Raw genomic sequence first — 23,495 nt, 5'->3', positions numbered from 1 at the left:
ACCTTGATGACCCGGAATTTTATGTGCAGGTCACCTCCCTTCTAGATGGTTTCCCCCTTATTCCAATCCTCTGGGGTGGGGACTTCAACACGATCTTCGACGTAGCTCTGGATAGATCAGGCTCCAGGCCCCGCCACCTCTCCAGGGCGGCTTATGCCGCACTGTCCTCCCTTCCCCGTCTGGCCATGGTGGACGCGTGGAGGTTCTTCTACCCGGACTCCCGCATCTACTCCTTTTACTCCTCTGTTCACGACTCCTATTCTCGTATCGATAGGTGGGTGATTTCTAACGTACTGGTCAAGAGTGTAACACAGCTAATGATCCTTCCGAGAACCCTTTCTGACCACTCTCCTGTCACCATTACAGTAGATTGGGGCCCCGATCCCGCCCGCACCCGACACTGGAAACTGAAACCCCTTTCCCTACTGGACCCGGAGTTCTGCTCTGAGCTTGAGTTGTCGATTGAGGAGTTCTTCGAGACCAACACGGGCTCGGTAACGTCCCATGCCATCTTATGGGAGTCATTCAAGGCTTACATTAGAGGGATTGCACTGTCCAAGGAGAATTGGGTTCTTAAATCGATCCGCAGGGACCTCGTCTCCAGCGAATCAAGACTTTCGTCTCTGGAGGCAACATGCTCACTACACTCTACCCCTGGTAACCTCGCCAACATCGGGGAGGAACTGGACAAATTCCGCTCCCTTGCAGACCGCGAGCAGAGGTTCCTCGATAACCCTGGCATGGCGAGGAGGTATGGAGAGGGGGAGCGCCCCGGCCGCTTTCTAGCTAGGTTGATCCGGCACGAGACGGGATCCCCGCACATTCTCGGGGTTGAGAGATCTGATGGCTCTATGGCGGTCTCTTCACAGGAGGTCAATAGGGAATTTTTCACCTTCTACGAATCCCTGTATTCCAACGCTGATGAGGTCTCGTTGGCAGAGATTGACTCCTTTCTCGAGGCCCTCCCTCTATCTACTCTGTCTCCGGAGACCGCGGGTTCCCTTGACTCCCCACTCACACGGGAGGAGCTGTCGGCCGCAATTGATTCCCTATCCTCGGGCCGCACACCTGGCTCGGACGGTATCCCAGTCGAGTTCTATAAACGCTTTAAATCACAACTGCTCCCTCACTTGCTGGATCTCTGGGAGGAGTCCGTTGAGGCTGGAGTGCTCCCTCCTTCTCTCCGAGAAGCCACGATCGCAGTACTACTTAAATCCGGCAAACCCCCTTCGCAGTGCGGTTCGTATCGCCCACTATCTCTCATAAACTGCGATGTCAAGATATTTGCCAAGGCCCTGGCTCTCCGGCTGGCTCCCTTCTTACCATCTATTATCCACCCGGACCAGGCCGGTTTTATCCCGGGTCGCTCTACCTCCCTGAATTTGAGGCGGCTATTCAACATTATTGATAGAATCAGTCCCGACACACACGCTGTAGCTGTTGCCCTTGACATGCAGAAGGCATTTGACTCGGTTTCATGGAGGTATCTGTGGCGGTACCTCGAGTGCTGTAAATTCGGCCCCTCTTTTATTTCCTGGGTCAGACTGCTTTACTCTGAGCCGGTTGCCAGGGTTAGCACTGGGGACCGCTACTCTCCCCTTTTCAAGATCGCCAGGGGAACGAGACAGGGGTGCCCCTTCTCTCCTCTGGTCTTTGCGATAGCAATCGAGCCTTTCGCCGACATGCTCCGCCAACTCCATGCTCACAGGGGTCTCCGCTCCGCGGGGCACACGGACATAGTGTCCCTCTATGCAGATGACGCGTTGCTGTTTGTACGCTCTCCTTCGACCAACTTACCCCCTATACTGGCGGACATTATCCGCTTCGGCCAAGTCTCGGGCCTTAGAGTGAATTGCTCGAAATCCACTCTCTTTCCACTCACGGAATGTACCTCCCCCCCTCCCGACTCCTTCGGTTTCACATGGGCCCAAAACACATTTACCTACCTTGGGACGGTGGTGGCTCGCCAACGCGAGCTGACCTTCCATGAAAACTATCAGGAGTATCTCACACACTTGATGGCTAAGATCAGGGTCTGGGACAAGCTCCCAATATCTCTGGCTGGCAGAATTGGTCTGCTGAAGATGGTGGTATTGCCCCAGCTGCTCTATAGGTTCTCTAACGTTCCCTTATGGCCGGGAGCAGGCTTCTTTCGCGACTTGACCCGCACCGTGAACTCCTTTCTCTGGCACTCGGGCGCGGTCCGCCTTAAAATCGGGACCCTCTCCACTCCCATGTCTTACGGGGGCTTCGGTGCCCCTAACTTTCTTAAATACTGGCTGGCGTCACAAATCCAATATACCTCCTATTGGTTCGACACCGCGGATCCTGCCCCGCACGTCCGACTTGAAAGGCTCGCAGTGATTGACCGAGACATCCGCTCCCTGGTGTTGCAACCCGCCCCCTTGGCTCGGGACTCGCAGAATCCAGTCACCTGCACAGCCGCTGCACTAGCAAAAATGTGGAATCTGTTGGGGATTACCTATGCCTTCCATTGGGTGCGGCGCGCCGATGGGCAGACGCGGGCTTCGAGCTGTTACGCGACGTGTTTGACCAGGGTATATTCGTCGAGTGGCCCGATCTCCCCTTATCTCTGAGAAGAGACCGGAGTGTATGGCTTCAATACGCATCCCTCCGAAAGACCCTTAAACGACATTACCAAACATTCCCTGCATTACCGCCTGACGACCCCGCAATTGAGGAGCTCACCTCCCCCAGCCCTATGAGGGGTAAGATCTCTAGGTTATATACCATGCTGCAGTCCAGATCGATCCCAGACTTTGCTAAACTGAAACGCGCTTGGGAGGCGGACCTCGGGGTTGAGATGTCTGATGACCGCTGGACCCACCTATGCGAACGCACGCAACGGGTCTCCCTCAACTCCCGGTTCAAACTTATCCAATTCAAAGTGCTTCACAGATTCCACCATACCCCGATCAGACTACACCGTATGTCCATCGACCATCCTGCCAGCTGCCCCAGATGCGGTCAGGATGAGGCCGACTACATCCATATGATCTGGTCCTGCCCCCGCCTCGCTCAGTTCTGGGAGGCCGTTTGCTCGACGGTGTCCGCTGTAATTGACCACCCCATTGCTCTCTCCCCGCTGGTATGTCTCTTTCACGATCTCCCAGGCCTCCCCCGAGATTCCAAGAAACTAGCTGGTCTTTGCCTAGTTCTCGCGGTGCGCTCTATCTTGCTCTGTTGGCTTCGCCCCTCACCTCCCACACATGCCCAATGGCTGAGAACGGTCACGTGGGCCTCTGATACGGAAGAGACCTGGTCCCACCTACAACCCATGCATTCCAGACCTAGAAACATTTGGCTCAGGTTCCGCTCATATATGTCTGACCTAGTCGAGACTCAGAACACCCCCTCCTCCCCCGTTTCCCCCCACCAGCCTGGGTCCTCGGCCCTGTCATAGCTCCCTGATGTCCCTTTTTCACGATGCGACTGTATTTTGTTCTTCGATTGCTCATTATGTGTAGTAGCTCCTGCATACCTACGCTATGTACGCTATTCTTTTACACTGTTTCTGCCTGATGCTGTTCGCCTGTGTTTTGCTGCCACGCTTATAATAAAAAGAAGTTTAAAAAAAAAAAAAAAAAAGAATCTGGTTTGTCGTCTTACCTGGTTTGAGAGGTGATTCATCAGCTGTCATGTGAGTCACACACCAATTCAGAATAGGTGTACTAGAACAAGTAGAGCAAAATAGCTTTGACCTACCTGAGTCTGCATCATTGCTCGCTCTATCCTTCGGCTACTTCCCTTCTCAAGTTTTGTTCTCAGGACTAAAACAGTCGTCTGAATAGCCCAGAATTTGGGTTGTGAAAGCAAACACTGCAAGAAAATAAAGATACATACAAATGTTGGTACAGGAATATAAAAAGTGAATATTCCACTCAAAGCCTCCTGGCATGAAATATCAACAATATGGAGGAGATGAATGTATAGCAAATGCTTGCATAATACCACGCTCAAGACCCCAAAATACAAATCTATTAATTAAAGTTTGCATTTACAGTCAGTGTTTGGTCTGTAAATGGTTCACCATACTAACGTGGCAGCACAAGTGTATCCAGTGACACTAATTAAATGACAGACTTCTACATTTTTTTAAGAAACAAAATATTGAAAGATGATGTCTAATCAGTAAAAGTTTTCTTTCCAAGTACTTAACTGAAAAAAATGTATTATTTTTTTCATCCCATCAGGTATTATTTTGGATTTCACTAGTCTGTGAAGCTTGTTTCATGCTTGGTCTGCTGCTTTTGAATCCCACAAACCATTGCTCTTACCGGAGTTCCCAAATTTGCATTCATTGTGCTAAATATTTAATACTTACGCAGTAAATATGCAGTTTAGATATGTTATGATGCATCTAAAATTAAATTGCATTCCTCATATTCCTTTTTTGAAATGGTCCATTTTCTTTACCAATATTCAAAAGAAGATGGCTGGGCTCGTCTTTAGTTTCAGATCCGCCAGCCATCAATGGTCTGCTTTTACTGTCTGGGGGGCCTGGGGATGTCAGACTGAGTTGTACTGTTTGAATGCAGAGAGTCAGTTTACTGCATACTGGTATTCCCTTTACAACTCTGTACAACATATAAGCTTGAAACACTGAGTCACCAACTGCTATATGTTCCAATCCAACTTCTTGGCCTCTAGGTATGAGAAACGCATGTATGACCCTTTCGTTTCCATTGTTTTGGCGGGACACCATTTTTTCTGGGAATGGTATCTGGAAGCCCCATGCACATATATGAGATATGGAGCTCCTTATAAGCAACAGCCAAAATATCCACTGGGGAAGAGCAGTTATTGGAGTCCAGGGGAATAGGTTTCCCCAGTGAGGAGTGGCACGCAACCCTAATATCCAAAGAAAAGGGTCTAGGAAAGACTAAAACACTTCAGAGTTTTCATGTCAGAGAGGCCCTCTGCCACCTACCTTCTAGTGTATACGGGTTTGCATGTGACCATTCTCAGCCGTATATGCACAGGCAGTCCCTCGGCTTGCTTTTAAAGAACGGGACAATGGAGCAGAGATGAGAGTAAGGAGCTCACGGACAATTATACTATTCACGCAAGCTCACTAAGGAAGCTTCTAGGAGTGCAAGGTTTAAGTTTACTCAGTTTAAGGTTCTTTATAAACTGTATTTTGCCCCTGCCAAGATCAATCGATTTCAGCTGAACCATAAATTCCAATATGTCCCATGCGATTTGAAAGATATTTAACCAATCCTGTAATTTCCTTTGTGTTCTTCAACATGTAATTTTGCTTTTACCATTCTACCTTTAAAAATAAAAATAGAATGAAAAAAGTAAGGTTGCTCAGAATCTCTCAAATAGTATGGGGCGGCTGGTATTTAAGTCCAGACTACTTTCACTTTATTAAACAGTCCCGGTCTCAATTTAGACCATGTAATAGTCTATAAAAAGGAAAAAGAGAACAATAAAAGTAGGCACATTTCATAAATCAAATAAAGCACCATTTCAAAATGTACACCATTTATCCAACATTAATCAAAACATTTCAAAAACCTCCATAATTTAAAACACATAGTCAGGTGCCAAGTATAACGCATCCATTGCATGCAGAGACGTTCTGGCCCCATACAATTGAAAAATGTGCTATAAATAACATTTTCTAATTTCTGTAAGTGCAAAAACACATCAATAGATTCCAGAAAAAGATTATTCACATAAGGAGCAGATTCCATCTTTTTATTCCACTTCTTTTTCCATGCTCTCACAACTGCATTCATTTTACCCTTGCTAAAATTCAAATGGAAAAATGTGCCTCATTATCCGTCAATTCCACCAAACAACATGGCATCTCCTGTGTCTTCACTGTCTGGAAATTGCCCTTTAGGGGCGCAGAAATAAGGCAGATTGTTATAATCGGTTTGGAAGCACTGTGCTCTCGCTGGTTATAAAATTGCAGTTGATAAACTGTCAAGAGATTCAACAGTGGTCAGCTTTAGTTTCTCCCTTAGCCAACAACAGGTTTCCACAATCGGACGGTAGACAGGTGGACGTTTACTAAGCTCCAAATATACTAGGTCACTTAGAGAGCCTGGGTATGCTAAATCCAACTGTTGCCATGCTCCCAGTATGTTTGCAGCTTGCTTGTATGCAACCTTGTCAAGTCCCAATTCTAGACTCAGTGCCACAAAAGAAGTTGATCACCAGAAGCAAGGAACTGACTTCCAAATGGTTCTCTCAAACGTGGTTAATTTTACAAGGAGCATTGGATGCACTTCGCTCCATGCAGCAGAAGAGTTGGAACCTTTGCCTAATACTCCATTTTGAAGACACAGGCTTCTCGCACCTCTGGGCATTTATGAGTTGCCTGATTGTGCTTCTCAGTAAACATGCTCATTTTGCAAGAGACGAGAGCTGGCCTTTCCAGCTTACATTTGATTGCAAGATAATGCCCTGTTATTTTTATTCCTTAACTTGATCAAGCTTTCGAGACAAAAGCTACCAGTAAATGGATCTGCTTCAGAACGCCTGAGAGGACAACATTATTTTGGTTTAGCTGCATCTTCAAAAGGTTAAGTCAGCAATATTCCTCAAACAACCGTACAATTCACTGGAGTTCAATAGGGATCTGGTTAAAAAGAACAGAACCATCCACATGTAATTATACTGGAGTGATTTATTAGACAATTCTTGAGGAAAGCATCTAGATTCGTTCAGAACATCAGGTAGATCTTCCAGGTAAACAAAAAGTACAGGGGCTAATATAAAGCCAGAATATCACATTTGAATTCTGATCCAGGTACCTCAATGCACAACAATGATAATATGGAGCACATTTTCATGACTCCCCTGTTTTTTCAATTGGCCTCAAAGTCTATTTCAATTTACTTGGTGAGAAGTAGAAGAGACATCAACAAAAATAATATACAACTTATTTTTGTGGCCCTTACATTAAAAATCCAGCATGTACTGGAAGGCAAGGCAATTGTCCGGCGCCGAGCACTTCTTTCTAAAGCCAGATTAGTCAAAAGAAATGATTGTATTTAGGTCACGTCAATCCTGGTGATCTTCAAGCACGCAATGAGCAATACTCTAACGCAGGAGTCGACTAGTGTACTGAGATGGTAATTCCCAGGTAATGTCTGTGCTCTTTTGTTATGGATAGAAATATTATACTCTGTCGCCAAATTTCATCGATTGTGAATCCAAAAACAATTAGGCAAAGTAGTAGTAACCTCTTTGACCAAACCGCTCGCAATATTTTGATGAAGCACATGGATACTCTATCTGGCCCTGTCAAAAACAAGGGTTATTGGACTTAATTATGCTTTCAACCTGTCTTTTGTTTGTTTCCTGCCTTCGCAAGCTACAGTGCATTTGAGGATACCTAAACACAAAAGCTTACTTTATTATGGTTTGGACACTCCTGGAAGACTATCTTCCAGGTAAATTCTGTAAAACGTTTTAAATGATTACCATTCTTTTATGTGAATATAGGTTAATCATTTGTCTAACCTTTTGAAGATTTCAAACTGCTTCATCACATCCCCAAATTCCACAGACTACTAGGAGGGTTGATTCTTGGGGTGCAGCGCAGGGTTAGGACACATTCTTTTACAATATGACTTGGGATTGCAAGATAGTTCCCTTCTTGGAGAATCCTTTCTTTTTTTTGCAATAAGATTACAGATCTTTCTGTGGCAAGGGATCCCGTAGCGGTCACATAAATGATTTAAGATTCCCAAACTAACATGTTTTCTTAACCTAGTTGCAGGGATTGCTAAGCGCTGTATCTTAAAGCAGTGGTCCCCCAGGATTGTGCCCTCAACTGAGGCATGGCTGCATGACTTGTCGTGGAGCAATGCTTGCTAAGAACTACAGATATAAAGTTGGTTTGCAAAAGGTAGAGGCCCAAGGGCATTAGGGAAGACATAACACAGTTTCTGCTTAACTCGGAAGGTGATGGTGATCATTTCAGATTGTCATGTATCTGGATGTCCTGACCCCCGGCCGCATGTGGCACACTAGAAATTGAATGCTGTAAGGGGGCATGGACTGTGTGCAATGGATGCAAGGCTTTAATTCTTTGCTTCATTATGGTATGCCATTGATCAAATGGGTGTCTTTGGATATCGCTATCCCAGTATGCCTTTGGGGGAAATATATATATATATATATTTTGCTGGGTTGATCAGTCTAGTAGAAAAATGGGCCTTGCACCAAGCCCCACTCAAAGTTCATTCCCCCTTAAAATCACAACTACAATGTGTCCAAAACGCGCGTACTACTCGAAAAATTTGAATCACAAAAAGATTAAAATAGTTTCTCTTATTTTTAATTTTTCAAACTGATATTGATGTTAACTCTTAAGCTCCTGGTTATTTACGTTTCATGTAATACATTGATTTTTGAGCTGCCCACTTTTTGGGATACATTTTTTGTTCCAGTGTGCAGCTAGAGTGACCTTGGATGTTTGTTGCAAGACAAACTTTTCTGCTTGATCAAATCGTTTAAATGACCTTCTCTTTCAATGGCTGAATTGGCAATTTAGTATCTAAAAAAGATCTTCGCAATGAATATGAGAAACATCCTTTAACATGAATTCACTTTCTTAAAAAATAATGTAAAGTACTTTGGCTGTCTAGAAATAAATGTACTTTAATGCTTTAATATTTCACTTTAAAAAACATAATTCGCACACATTCATGGTGAAGGTAGTTTGACATGCAATGATTATTAAAACTATAAATATTTCTTTATTTGTATGAGAATTCAGTGCATTTTCCTGGTCGCTTTGAGGCTCAGTTTGATGAAACACAGGGAGTCGGTATTGCGGTTCTTCTGTGGAGTGGTCCAATACAATTGTGAGAGCTAAGCCAAGTCTTTTCCCCTAAACCTTCATTCTGCCCTTTCCTTTGTGCACAATACAGGTATATACTATGAATGGCCATGGAGCAGAGTAAGGAGACGGTATATGCAATACAGACTTGAATACAGCGTGCATAACACGTTGTGTATCTAACAGCCTATTGGCATTGTTTTTCTGTGCAACTGCTTAAAGGCATAAAATCAAAAATTAGAAGAAAAAAATGAAAGCATGGAGGAAGAAAAGTGTAGGGTTTCAAGCGTTATCTTCTCAATGAAAACACACACGGAAAGCCTTTTAAAACAAAGAAAGTGGCATATTGTGCTGGGTTCACAAACAGTAGCACTGGATCAAGAATGGCGCAACATGACAGCAGACTGAGTAGATTTGTTTAACAATGTGACACTGGGTTTAACCTCGATCAAGGGAAATCAATCACTGTGGTTTACCTGCACCTCAGAAAGACTCCTAACACACTACCCGAGAGAAGAACCATAGACACAGGGAGGATAGTAATGAATCGTATAATCTAACTAGTGAAGGGATAATAGACAACGTTTGCTAGGGCAGCAAAGCACACACAAACAGTCCAATAGCAAACGTGTTTTTCATAATCATTTTTATAGAACATATATTCAGAGCGCACACATTGTGTTTTCTGTTCCCAATGAACAGTAAATGGTTTAACTATGTAAAGATTGTGAACAATAATTGATATTTGCAATAAGTGTGTCACAACTTGGGAGTATTTAGAAATTCGCTTAGCAGGCACAGATTTGGTGTTAGCAAGTACCCCTTCTTAATTTCCATATTCAGTTGCAGCCTGCTTTCATCATTACTGAAAACTAGTCTAACATCGACAGATCATCCAAAAATTGATGGAAAGTTCCTTGATTAAGAATACATACATTAAGTGGCATTGAATCTGGGGAGGGAAGCATGGCGAGCATAGTGCCACGAGGATTAACAATAGGGCCCATCCTTTGGAGTACATTTAGAGTACCATTATCATGGTTGTATGTGATATTATCGATGGGGAAAAAAAACATTGTTGGGTAAACGACTTAACACCCTTTCCAGCATATTTTTAGACTGGTGCAATTATATAAACAAACTCAAGTCAGAGTAGGTTTTGAAAGTGCGGGATAGTGGGTAAAAAAATATTGTTTGCCCAACAATGTTTCCTTCTAACGATAAGATCACATAACCACCTTTGGGAGCAGCAGTAGAAGGAACAGTCAGTAAGGAGTAGATCAACTTCAGGAGATTAATATCCCAAATGCACTGAAAAAATGAAGAACAAAACCTCACAGGGGTCACAGGAAGCTGCAATGCAGTAAAGTGCAAAGTCCTGCCTTATGGATCGAAATATTCTGGAGAGTGGTACAAGACGGGGAGGTGAACACGTTACTGGCAGCGCTATGAACCCGCATGACTGGAACGTCAAATGATAAACAAGTTCTATGCAGTCCACTTTGAATTTGTTGGATGATCATCAATGTCTGCAATAGCCAATGCATCATTCATTGGGAATGCATCACCCAGAATACCAGATGTTTTGGCCTACACCTCCCATGACCTCACACCTTTCACTATACCAGCAAGATCTGATGAGAGTTGTCATTTAAAACATCTGTAGAGGCGCAGGTGCTTGCTAACCCCTAGCCTACACTATTGCATCCTGTGCTGGAGGGCTAATCTAGATAAAGATCGAGAAGTGCGGGTTCAGCGTCAATGTTCAGAAGAGGGTTGCCGAGATTTTATTTTGTCTGCATCAGAATTCCTAATCCAAAGAGGTGCAATGATTTAAAGCTGTATAGCTTAAAACAAAACTGAGTGTAGAGAAACAATAGCCAGTTAAATATATGATGGGTAGAAGAAGAAATCGTAGTGATTAACATACTCTTAGTCCTTAGTCCTTTTTCCTCCATACAGCATGGGCGTCCCTTCAAAGGGACGCGAGACAGAACCCTTTTCACCAGAAAAAACCTTCTTCCCCTTTAAATTTAGAGGCGCGCAGGGGTGCGGCCCAGGGAGCATGCCCTGCTCTGACTCCGTCCTCCTGCACCACACCTCAGTCCCCATTGATGCGTCGACAATAGATTTTACATTGCCTAAGGACACCAGTATTATTAGGGGGGGGGGGGGGAGGATGGTGGGCCGTATGGAGGAAAGGGGACTAAGGACTAAGAACGTTAGTCACTATAGTGAGTAACTTCTAATTACTCTTACGTCCCGTCCCCTTTCCTCCATACTGCATGGCCGATTACAACTGAATGTAGCCCCAGGGTGGAGAGGAGATCCTCCTTAAGTAAATCGGTTCATGAAAACCGCCTGCCCGAAAGCCGCATCAGATCTATTGCTGGCATCCAAACAGTAATGCTTGAAAAAAGCTGAGGCAGTGGGCCAAGTGGCCACCCTGGTTATGTCTTGCCAAGAGACATGGCGCTGGAATGCGATGGCCGTTGCCTTGGCGGGCATGTTGGCTGAAGTGGCTTGTGCTGGCCCTCGTACACTTCCTTGATGGCCGAGACGATCCAGCAGGATATGGAGGCCTTGAAGGCCTGATGGCCTGGTCTTGCGCCTCCGAAAGTGACAAACAGCTTGTCTGATTTGCGAAAGCCCTTGGTCCTGTACAAGTAGAATTTCAGGGCACGCCTCACATCCAGGGAGTGCAGCACTCTATGTGCGTCGTCCTTAGGATCGGCAAAGAACGTAGGAAGGACTATTTACTCGTTCAAGTGGAAAGCAGACGGCACCTTCGGCAGAAATGCTGCGTGTGTCCGCAGGACTACTTTGTCCCTGTGAAAGGTAGTATATGGTTCCGAGGTGACCAGCGCCTGGATTTCACTGACTCTACGAGCCAAGGTGAGTCCAACTAGTAAGGCCGTCTTGATGGTGACCAGCTGGATATCTGCAGATGCCATTGGCTCAAACGGTTTGTGCGCCAGGGCGCCCAAGACAATGTTGAGGTCCCACACGGGGTGCAGTCTCTAGACGGGCGGGTAGAGACATGCGAGCCCTGTCAAATGTCGCTTGACGATAGGATTGGAGGGGGAGAAGTTCCCCTCCTCCGAGTTCCTGTAAGCTCTGATGGCTGCGAGGTATGTACGGCAGGTGTCCACATGGACACCAGAGTGGGGGAGGTGCGCCGAGAAGGAGAGCACGTCATTCAAGGTACAGGCCAGGGGGTCGATTTCCTTGGAGTCTGCCCAGTGGCAGAATCTGGTCCATTTACTTTTATACTGGGCCCTGGTAGCCTTGCTCCTTGCGCCCTGTATGATTTCCAGATTAGCCTGGGAGAGGCTGAGGTGCTGTAGCGTTACCTACTCAGGTAACACACTGTGAGGGCTAATTTCTGTGGTGCGGGGTGGATGACCCTGGCCCCCTGCTGCGCCAGAAGATGTGCTGGGCCTGTTGGGAGGTGAATTGGGGGCACACCGAGAGGCTGAGCAGCTCCGAAAACTATGGCCTGGCCGGTCACCATGGAGCTATTATAATGATGTTGAGTTGGCGAGACTCCTTGATCTTGCAAATCACTCTGAAATAGCGCTGTGGGCGGAAAGATGTAAGCCCTCATGCCGTTCCACCGAAGCTAAAATGCATCGCCCAGGGAGCAGGGGCCCTGTCCCTGCCACGATGTGAACTGAGGTTGCAAAGAGATCCACCTGGGATGACTCCACCTATTGAAGATCTACTGAATAACGAGGTTGTTCAGCTGCCACTTGTAATTGTTCACTCTCAACCTGCTGAGCCTGTCCGTCTCCAGGTTGGATTCCCCCCCGACAGGTGAACTGCCGTGAGGTAGATGTCGTTTTCCAAGGCCCACTCCCACATGCTGATTGCCAGTCTGCACAGAGGGGGCATCTGGTGCCTCCCTGCTCGTTGACGTAGTACATGCTGGTCGAGTTGTCTTCCTGGATGAGGACAACCATGCGCCTGAGAAGTGGTAGGAATGCTCCGAGCGCTAGCCAGATGGTGTTCAGCTCTAACCAATTGATGTGGTATTCCTGCTCCTGTCGGGTCCAGTTGCCGTGGACCAAGAGATCGTCCGGGGTGGCTCCCCGCCCTCGAGCAAGGAGTCTGTGGTGATGGTGGCCTGCGGGGTGGGCGGCTGAAAGGGCTTGCCTGTACGTAGGTTGCAGTCCCTGGACCACCATGTTCGGTTCGGGTGATGAGATGGAGGAGCGTTGATGGTCACGGATTGAGAGTCCCGCTCCTGATTCCACGAGGCAGCAAAGTGCAGCTGAATCCGCCTCATCCTCAATCTCGTGTGTGGGACGGCTAATAGGACCGCCGCCAAGAGACCCAGGAGATGCTGGTACCACAATGCCGAGGTCACCTCTCTGCTGAGGAAGTGGTTGGTGGCCCTCTTGATGGTCGAGATCTTGTCCTCTGACGGAAATAACTTCTCGGAGCACGTGTCCCAGTTGAGGCCCAAGAATGTCAGTCTGCATGAGCTGCAGCTGCGACTTCTTGAGATTGAGCGAGAAGCCCATAGGGTGCAGTGTGTTCATAAGGGCACGGGACGAGTGGTGAACCACTTCCAGAGATGAAGCCCTGGCGAGCAAGTTGTCGAGGTATAGGTAGACGTGGAGGCCCTGTGCTCTGAGGAGGGCAGTCACCGTATTCATGAGCCTGGTAAAGACCCTGTTGGCCGAATTGATGCCAAAAGGAAGGACCTTGTATTGAAAATGGTAGCCAATGATCCTGAACCGTAGGAAAGAACAATGGGGCTGCCAAATCGGGACGTGTAGGTATACGTCCTTCAGATCCAGGGAGCAAATCCAGTCTCCCTTGCACAATGTCCCCGCTAAAGGGGTAAGGAAAGGTTGAGGGTTGAACGGTCCAGCACAACTCTCAAGCCCGCCTGGTTCTTCTTCTGAATGGCAAATACCCTGGAGTAAAAACCAGAGCCTCGCTGGGAGGCTGGGACTTCCTCCACTGCCTGGCTCTCTACGAGCGACCGGATCTCCGCCAGAAGAGTTGCTGTCCCAATCTGATGGAGTGGAGGGGAGGAGATGCTGGGAAAGGTAGGCGGTACCCTGTGGATACGACGGAGAGGATCCAGGGGTCCGCAAAATTCTGGCACCAGAAATGTGCATGGAGAGCAAGCCTGCCCCCCACTGGAGACACGAGGACCCGAAGGGGCGTGTCATGCCTTTTTTTTCCCTCTGAGGCTGTCATGGAGGAGAGGGACTGGAAAAAGCCCTTAATCCCCCGGAGACAGGCTGTCCTTCCCATGTATGTGGCGATACAGATGGAACAGCCAAGAGGTGTCGATATGGGCCACAGTGGATTCCATGGGGTCCTGAGCCACAAGCCTGGAATCTGCCAGCCCCGTCTTAAAACGTGATTGGCTCTGCGCAGGGAGTTCCAGGAGGAAGTCTGCCATTTCCCGCCATAACCTTTGGTTAGCGGCAGCCAGCATGGCGTTGGCGTTGGCCTGATGAAGTTGCAGTGACGCGTTGGAATAAGTTTCTTGCTGTACGCCTCCAATATCTTCTGCTCCTTGCCTAGTAGAGCCGCAGAGGAGGAGGCTGAGGACGACGGAGGATTGGAGTATAGTGATGCTGCAGTGATCACAAAGGAGAGTGGTTGAGGATGGGGCGAGAGCAAGAGTGTATCCCCCTCCATCTGGCTGTACTTGGCATCCAGGCGTTGATTGACCGGCTGGGCCGAGTGGGGCTTAAACCAACCCTTCTTGGCCAGGGAGACTACATTGGTCTGCAGAGGAATCCCTGTTTTGGCATTGCGTGAGGACTTCAGCCAGAATCCCCTCTGCCAGCTGCTCGACCTTGGTCCGGGGTAGGCCCAGGTATTCCGCCAGCCCAGCAAGATGTTTGTGGAAGGCCTTGGCTGAGGATGGTGTATCCGGATCCTCCTCGTCATCCGTGTCCTGCGGATCAGGAGGATCCTGGGGAGGGTGCTGGGGCACAGGGACCGCAGCAAGAGGCTGAAGCAGCGGCGGAGGCTGGAACAGAACCGCCCGAGGAGTCCGCTGGGGAGCAGGGAACAACGGCTGCACCGGTGCGGGGGTGCCAGCAGAGGTGCTTGTGTTGTCGCTAGCATAGTCGAGAGGACTTCCCTGATGGCGTCTTTGAGGATAACTCCCATCCGAGGTGACTTCATGAGCCCGAGGAACCTCTCAAAAGACCCCTCTTCACTGCTCTGAGGGGGAGTAGGGGTTACTGACAGGGGGAGCCGGAGGCTGCTGGAGCCACTGCATATCCTGCCCGTATGGATGCAGTGGGACGTTGCCCTGCGCATAAAAAGGATAGGCTGTCGGCTACTTTTGAGGCCAGGTCCCACCTCGACACACGTTCTTTGTCGAACTCCTGGAATAGTGTCAGATGGGTGCCTCTGTCTGGCGCGGCAGCCATCTTGTCGAGCTGCCTGCCTCGCTGGGCCCAGGCTCCTCCAGGACTCTTGTATGTGGATCACGAGGCCTACCTTGCGCTCCTCGGGCCTAGGCCCGGTTGGTGTGCCACTCTCGACCTGGGGGTCGGTTGAAATGCGTTTAGGCACCCCATTGGATGTATTGCTGATACTAGGGCATAGCCCCTCGGCCATATTGCCGGTACAAGGGTGAATCCCCTCAGACGACAATCCGGTACAAAAACCTTCCAGTCCCTCAACACTGCCACCGGGAGGATCTGAGGATCCCTCGGCCCGATAGCTGAAGCAGCCTCTGTGCACATGCTGGTACAAGGACCTGAACGGTCCCTCCCACGCGGAGAATCCTTGGGTAGGAGTCTCCTTTTTGGGGTGCGATGGAAAATAGCGGCCCTTCTTTGGGCCTGGCTCGGTGTTTCACAAAGTTCATTAGGTCCTCTGGAGGAGACTTCTGGAAGAACTCTCTCCATCTGGCTAGTCTGTTCTTCAGTGCTTTCGATGACAGCGAGCGACACATTACATTTGTAATGCGATCTACAGGAAACATAAGCAGAGGGCGTGTGGTTGTTGCAGGATGGACACCTGCTGAACACTGTGGAAGTCGACATGTGCCGGGGAGGAGCGTGGCGCCTGAGAACCGAGCACCTGAATGATAAAAAGAAAAGTAAAAATGACAAGGAAGAAGTATCCGCGCGTGGAATTACATGGCTGAAGCCAAACCCAGGAGCGCTGATGAATTCAGCCTGTTCCCGTCGGCGCGGTAAAGGAGACTGAGGTGTGGCACCGGAGGGCGGAGTCAGGACAGCGCATGCTCCCTGGACCCCACCCCTGTGCGCCTCCAAATTTAAAGGCGAAGAATGTTTTTTGTGGTGAAAAAACGTTCCGTCTCCCGTCCCTTGGAAGGGACACCCATGCAGTATGGAGGAAAGGGGACGGACGTTACTCACTGTAGGGACTGGAGTGCTCATAAACAGTCTCCTTTCCTCCATCCTTGTGGGCGTCCCCCAACACGAGGACAGTAATGGAACCTTTGGCCATGAAAAATTGATCTTCTCCTTGAAATTTAGTTTAGGTTGTGGTGGCGCAGCCTTGCCGTGGGAACGTCCCGGCGCCTCACCTCAGTCCCCTTTCAAAACATCGGATGCTTAGATACCTGGTTACTCTTAGTACATATTAGCCACTGGCATACTAGCAGCAGAAGGCGGGTCCTTAAGGTGGGGAGAAGGAGAAGTGCGGTCGCAAGAGGCACATCTCGTGAATCCTCCTGCAGCCGACATGCGCCCAGGGAAGCAAGGCACGAAGGGAAGACGAGTAAGATTGAAAGAAAAAAAAACAAGTAGCAAGCGGAAAGCTAAAAATGTCTCTGCGCTGGCTGCCAGATCCAACACCGTCCGTGCAGAAAAAGGGCCTGAGGTGAGGTGCCAGAGGGCGGGGCATTACCAGACCTGAGGCTGCGCACCCAGCGCGCTATACTAAATTTAAAGGGGAAGCTCAATTTTTCACTGCCAAAGGTTCGGGTACTGTGCCCATGTTGGGGGACGCCCACAAGAATGAAGGAAAGGGGATGGGATGTATGAGTAAGGGATGTAATCCAGTAGAAATGCTGTTATGGGAGAATTATAGTGGAGTGATCTCAAGATCGAGAGCAATCAAAAAGCTAAGGTCAGGTCCACAGTATTGAAGCAATAGAAATAAGCAGACTAGAGGACACTGACTGGTCCCATCTGCCACTAACATATATAATGGAGCAAACCGATTGTTTATTGTGACAGGGTCAGGGTCTTGACCCGGCTAAGAGGGAGCAGGGATCCTCCTCCAGCCTGGGGTAGGCAGCCTACCAGAGCATATGCTAGAGCTGATACTAAACCACAGCAGGGATGAGAGTGTTGGGGGTGGGGGGGGCAAACCCGTAGCCTAGCATGCCTTGTGCAGCAAAATTATTGGGACCACTGTCTTTTTCACCTTGCCTTCCAGCCTTTCTTCTGACAAGTGTACCTTTCCTTCTTTGCAGGATTAAAGCATCCATGAAAACTGAGCACACCAGAACGAGAGAAACAGGAGAAAAAGGATACTGGTTGCTTGTCTCACTCCACCAATGATTGCCATAGCACCTGTCAGGCCTGGGGAAAGGCCAATGCTGCAAAACAAAGGTACACTGAACTGGCCAAACGAAGAGAACACCAGCGAACAAAAAGGGGGTGGAGATAAGATTGGAAATTAAAACATTTGTTATGAAAACTCAACAGCTAGTGAAATCGGAGGAAGGATTGGCCAAAGTGGACAGGTGACACTATGGGCCAACGGGAAGATGAGGAGGTGAACACCATGAAAGCCCTACACTTAGGTCCGTGAATGAGGGGTGTTCGTTTGAGGTTGGTGGACCGAGAAACACGGTGGTATAGAGGGGAAGGTGGAGCAGAGTGCTGAGAGGTTTATAGATGAGTTGGATGAGAGCGCAGGTAAAGTATTGTGTGGAGTAGAGAGTGGTACTGTTAAGGATTTCTGGAATCTGGCCTGATGCACAGGTTTTAGGAGGCCACCCTAGTTATAGGGAACAGGGCAACTCAGAGGTTAGCCAAACCCAATCAAGATAAGCGTAGAGTGGCCAAGGCTTAGTTTCAGGAGAAAGTGAGTGGACTCCTTGTGGACCCCTGATCCCCCAAGATCAAGCACACAATAATTACATTTAGACAGCCAAGTACACAAATACTCCATTTATTATAGGCCCAAAAACACACTAGAAAAATGAATCAAGCTGGTAGTAATATCAAACATATATACAGTCACCTTTAGGTTTTTAGGAATGCAAAAAATAACTTGGAAAACTAAAAGGTGGTAAGTAGTGATGCAGAAGAATGAAACCAGTTCACATGAATCATCAAAAAACAATTGAATGGAATAACCCAAGTTTATGCTAAGGTTTGGTCTAAGGAGAACAGGGGGAGGTGAATGTGTTGCAATTACTTACTCCCCTGACTCAGATCTTCCCAGGTGACTATGTATCTCGACTGGAGGGGTGGGGGTCACTGCAGGTAGAGTCTCCTGCCGTTGAAGCCAGTAGATGATGCCCAGGAGCTGTGGGTGCAATGATTCTTTCAGTCAGTTCCAGGAGCAGAGTGCAACCCTTTGTGAAGAAGAAATGCAGAAGGCACCAATGCAGACCTCTTCAGGACACTTCACCAGACGGGAGAAGCCAAGTTCCAGCAACGGCTACCGCACATAGCACAATCCCTTGATGCTGGAAAGCTGAAACTTGGCAGGAAGGTGACTTGTGGCCCGAGCTGGCAACCTCCTAAATTCTGGTGACAAATGCTAAACAGCGACAATTCTACCGAGGTAGCCCACTGGAGAGCTGGTCAGTCCACCAGTGGTCAAGGGACACTTCTGACGACTCAGGGCAGCTGGATCCTTGAGAATGCATAGAGACTGGTTGGTCCCAACAGTCCAAGGGTTGAAGCACAGCAGAAGGCCTTCACAGTTCAGGTAGTCCAGCAAGGCTTCATCAGGCCAAATACAGGGAGGGATGCCAGGCCTCTTCGGGAGTCGTCCATGGATCTTAAGTTGGCTGCTCGGCTTCAGCACTGATCTGAAGAAATGGTTGCAGGAGTCCTCTTCTCATCCTAAATCCTGTCTGGAAGCAAGTCCAAACCCGCCAATGGAAAGAATCTGCACCGTTCAAACGGTCTGCAGTAGTCCAATCAGGGACCACTGTGGGTTTCACTCCAGCCCCACATCCAGACTCTCTAGCACCACAGATGTGGAATGGGTCCAGACAATGTCTGTCTCGCATACAAACACATGCACACAGACACACGTTTAACTAGCCTGCGATAGCAGCAGCTTTCATGGGCAAGTGCATGACCTTATATGGGATTTCTTGGCCTAAGAAGGCCAAACAACAATATGGCCAAAGGGCAAGCGAAAAATCTCATGGCACAGCCATTTCAGGGCTCTAGCCTCGTTTAGTAATCAGACGTGGTAAACCCGAATGTTCACACTAAAAAGAATGCAAACATGTTAAAAAGGTATCTGCTGCCACTAGCTTGTCCTTTGGCCCATAAGAAAGTAAGCAAAAATCCATAGTGTAAAAGGCTAGGGTGATACAAAAGCATCTCCACTGCATTGCATTGTAAGATGCTGTGTGCACTGTTAAAAAGTTACCACAAAAGGTAAAGGGTAAAAAGACAAAAGGGAAACAGTTTCCCAGTACAGATAGTCTGAAGGACTGCTCAGTGTCCCCATGACAAAATGAGCAACAGGCCAGGGGAGTGAAGATGAAGACTTCAATTCCATGTAAAAAATCAGGACAGGTTCCAAAACAAAAGCAAACAGTTAGGGGGTCTATAGAATATAGAGGGAAAGATAAATCTTTCCTAACAGGTACCAAGTGTGAGTCTGTATTATTTTGGGGTAGGCGTGAAAGTGGCTGGGGAGAGAAGGGTGTTGGAGAGAGGGGATTGTGAGAGTAGGGAGAAGGGAGAATAAATATGGTGTAGGTGAGAGTGGTACAGAATTAAAGGACCAGAGAGAGCATGAGAGAAAGAGAAGGGTAGAAGAGCCGAAGTAGGGGTAGTGAGGAGGTGGTACAATGGGCGGAGGAAGTGGTAGCAGGAGGGTCTCTCCTTCCCTCCTGCTACCACTTCCTCCGCCCATTGTACCACCTCCTCACTACCCCTACTTCGGCTCTTCTACCCTTCTCTTTCTCTCAAAGGAGGGGGGAGTGAGAAAGAAGTGTGAGATGAGCGAAGGAAGTAGTGAAAGATGGGGATAGAGGTGAGAGTGTAGAGGCAGATAGAAGACCTACAAAGATCGAAGCGGGAGGAGAAAGAAGGAGGAACTAAGCATAGGAGAAAGAGGAGGAGAACCATCCGAGTAAGACCGAGAAAGAGGGATAGAGACTGGAAACACCATACTAACATTGACAACTAGCTAGTCTACAGCCTTTAGGCCCTCACTGAAAGACTAGGTTAGAAACAGAATATGGGTATTACCAGTTTCTAGTCTTTCATCAAATCCTGTTTGGGAGTAGGGACGCCTGGGCTAAGGTGGCAGGAGCTCACGGATAGGAGAAGGGTGAAACGTGAGCCGGACAACTGCTTGTAGATTTCTCAAAATATGCCATTTTGTTAAAGAAATTATATAAAGAAAATACCTTGCTTGCCCTACTCTACTCTACAGAGGAATTCTCTATTTGGTCTAAAGGTTAAGGGAACATTCTCTAGCATGGAAAAACTGGCACTTACACTAAACAACAAATATACAAAAGAAATAAATTAGCAACACAATATAATTAACAATATCAACACAATGTCTGAATGGCCTTTCTCTTATCCTGGGTATGGTCCCTTCCCCAAGATTCAAAGTTGACTCCAAATTCTTCAGCAAAAGACAGGTTTTGAATCAACTCTTGAAAGTTCAAAGTGAAAGAAAAAGCTCATCAACCAAAAATCCACAGATAACTCTTTCTTCCTGGATGAAGAAGATTCAAATTCCAGGGATGAAATAGCACCAATGGTAGTCCTGGTTATGGTGAATTGTCTCTTCTTCAAAATCACGTGTCACAGTTCAATAGAAGGTGTAATATTTCCCATTGTCAATAATACACAATTCTCTAGGGCTTCTTTAGTAACAACTTTGCATTGGCATATTTGTCCAGCTGTTTTTTTTCTGTGCTTCTGCTTCTACTTTCTACAATCACACTTCTATTGTTGATACCATGGGAACATTCACCTTTGTCCCACAGTACGTTACTGCTTCAAACCACTTCAATGTGACATCTGCTGACAACTTAATGTATACCGTTATACCCTGCACTCCTAAGTGATAGTAAGTCTGGATAATTAAATGTGTTAGGAAAAAAACGTTTTTAATAAGTTTAAGGTGCAGAGGAGAAAATGTCAACCATGGCATATGGATTGCAACAAACTAGAACAAACTGGTAAAGTTCCAAAATTGTGGGATCTCGCATCCCCTGCACCCTATCTGAGGCTCAAAACAAAGCCAAAATTTTTGTTGGTGTAGCTAGCCCAATGTATGGGCAGCTATGATATGATAGGTTATTTATAACGCACTTAATACCCGGAGGTTTCTAAGCCCGGACCCGGGGATCGAACCTGTGTTTCTCCGGGTTGTCTTGCTTCCAAGGCGAGTGTGTTGCTCCTGAGCTATCCTCCCGAGACAATCAATCTTTGTGTTCTAATAAAAACAGTATTACACACAAAGATTATGACAGCTGCGCATACATTGGGTTAGCTAGACCAACAAAACGTTTGGATAAGTTTTGAGCCTCAGATAGTGTGCAGGGGATGCGAGTTCCCCCAGTTTGGGAACTTTATCAGTTTGTTCTAACTTAATATACCACCACAGTTCAAGTACTACTGCCACTGCACCATATTCTGGAATTCTTAGGTAGGTATTGACAAGACACTTCAACCTCGTCAGGTAGGCAACCAACTCCTAGTTTGAAGTACTTTCTTAAAATAGGCAGCCTCTTTGCCTCTTACATCCCTCTGATCACCAACAAGAACAACCTGTTTCTGCCCACAAGACAACTTCTTGGCTTCATCGGTCTTTGACAGCATAGGCTGTAATTTACTTCAACATATTCTTCACAAGCAATTGCCTCCCCCCTTCCCCAGCTTTACCCACACTTTCTGCCACTTCAGCCCTGAAATTACCCAGAAGCCTTGGTGCCACTCTCAGCTTCAGTTAACATTGGCACACTTCGATCTTAGGCCACTTGATTGTCATCTAACTACCCTGTGAACTTGTTTACAAACTCTTGGCAAGACTTTTTTCACTATAAAAAGGGGATGCCTCTTGGCTTGGGTTATGCTTGTTCTCTTCAATACTTTCAGCACTTTACTTCTTAGAGATGAAAAGGATGTCACTTCTGGATACAGTATAGGGTTCAGGCTTTTAAGTGAAAACAAAATTAGGAACACGCAACCGCTCTTTAAAGTGGATTTCTAGGTCTTACGTTGAAGAAAGAATTGTATTCCCATGTAACGGCAAGGATAAGGTTCTGACTTCCTTAGGGAATTACAATTAGGCCCACACAACCTTCTTTTCATGTAGTTTTCACTCTTGGTAACTTGTAATTTGTAGGACACGTTACTGCTGTGTTATACAATAACGGTGAACAATGGGCTTCAAGGACTTCAGCTTCTCATGCAAGTTCACAATGTACTCGAGTGCCAGAATTTCATTGTTAACTAGACTTCGAGAATAACAAACAGCTTTCACTCGCATTTAACAATAAGAGAGTCACTTAGAAGCTGGCTATAGTTACCAGCAAGACTGGGGCAGTGTATATGAACGCTGTGCTTCACGCACCGGCTTCAGTAACAGTAGTTTTCCGGGTTGCACTGCTTCCCAGACTTCCTCTACCACTTCGATTGTTTCTGGCTTGCTGGGGACCCACACCCCTCTCCAGCACGTGTGTCTCTGGTTCGGCCGCTTGATTTGGGAGTTGCTTTTCCTCCAGAGACCCTCGGCTTGCCTTCTGCTTCTGGCCTCAGTCTCCTGCTTGTCCACAGCACTGCAATCATGGCAATCGGCCTCATAGGTGGAAAACGTAGTCTCCTGCACGACTTTCGCTGTGCAGCCTCTGCATTTAAGATTTTGGGAGAACGGGAAACTCTCAGAACGTGCAGGTGAAATCTGCTGTCTCCACGTTCCGGCGTCCCTTCTGTTCTTCCACTTTCGTGTGATTTGCCAGCCTCATGCTTTTCCTCTGCTGCTACTGCTACAGTCAGCCTTCGAGGTCTTGCCTCCTACTCTTCCTTTCCTGATGGGGCCTTTTATGCCTCACAGCTTCAATGATTGTCTTCAGGTGTGGGCAGTTAGACTTAATTGCCCGACTTCTGCAATGGCTGCTGGGCTTAATTGCCTGACTACTACGTGTGTGGCTCGTCAGCCCTCTTCCTCATCTCAATACCTGTAGGATTTTCGGACTTGTAGTCTCTTCCAATAAAGTTAGGTTTTCCAACTTCTGCATTATTTGTAAAGGTATATTTAAAAGAGGGGCTATGATATTATCTCACAGAGGAAGGTTGTTTAGTAAAGACAACATTTCCATAATTCTTCACATTGTACCCTTGGGATTGAGGAAGGTATTTAGGATGTGATGACATGACCTATTTAGGCAAAGTGGTAAGAATCTTCCTATCAGAGGAAAAATACTGTCTCTCATCCCACGGAATCCCCTCACCACCCTTGGCCCCCGTCTCCTCGCAGGTGATCC

The 23,495-nt window shown here is 47.3% G+C and overlaps 1 protein-coding gene across 1 annotated transcript in view; it reads right to left on the bottom strand.

Annotated features, from left to right (window-relative positions):
• Positions 1–23,495, bottom strand: part of TTC27 (tetratricopeptide repeat domain 27) — a 1,783,878-nt gene that overhangs the window by 642,408 nt on the left and 1,117,975 nt on the right. Inside the window, exon 10 of the mRNA XM_069607906.1 lies at positions 3,727–3,840. Within this exon, the coding sequence (XP_069464007.1) occupies positions 3,727–3,840 (114 nt within the window). The remainder of the gene's footprint in view (positions 1–3,726; positions 3,841–23,495) is intronic.

The sequence above is a fragment of the Ambystoma mexicanum genome, chromosome 4q, assembly GCF_040938575.1.
Source record: "Ambystoma mexicanum isolate Mex_15411 chromosome 4q, UKY_AmexF1_1, whole genome shotgun sequence".
NCBI lineage: Eukaryota > Metazoa > Chordata > Amphibia > Caudata > Ambystomatidae > Ambystoma > Ambystoma mexicanum.
Note: the sequence above shows the minus strand (reverse complement) of the source record. Positions and strands in the feature narration are given on the sequence as shown.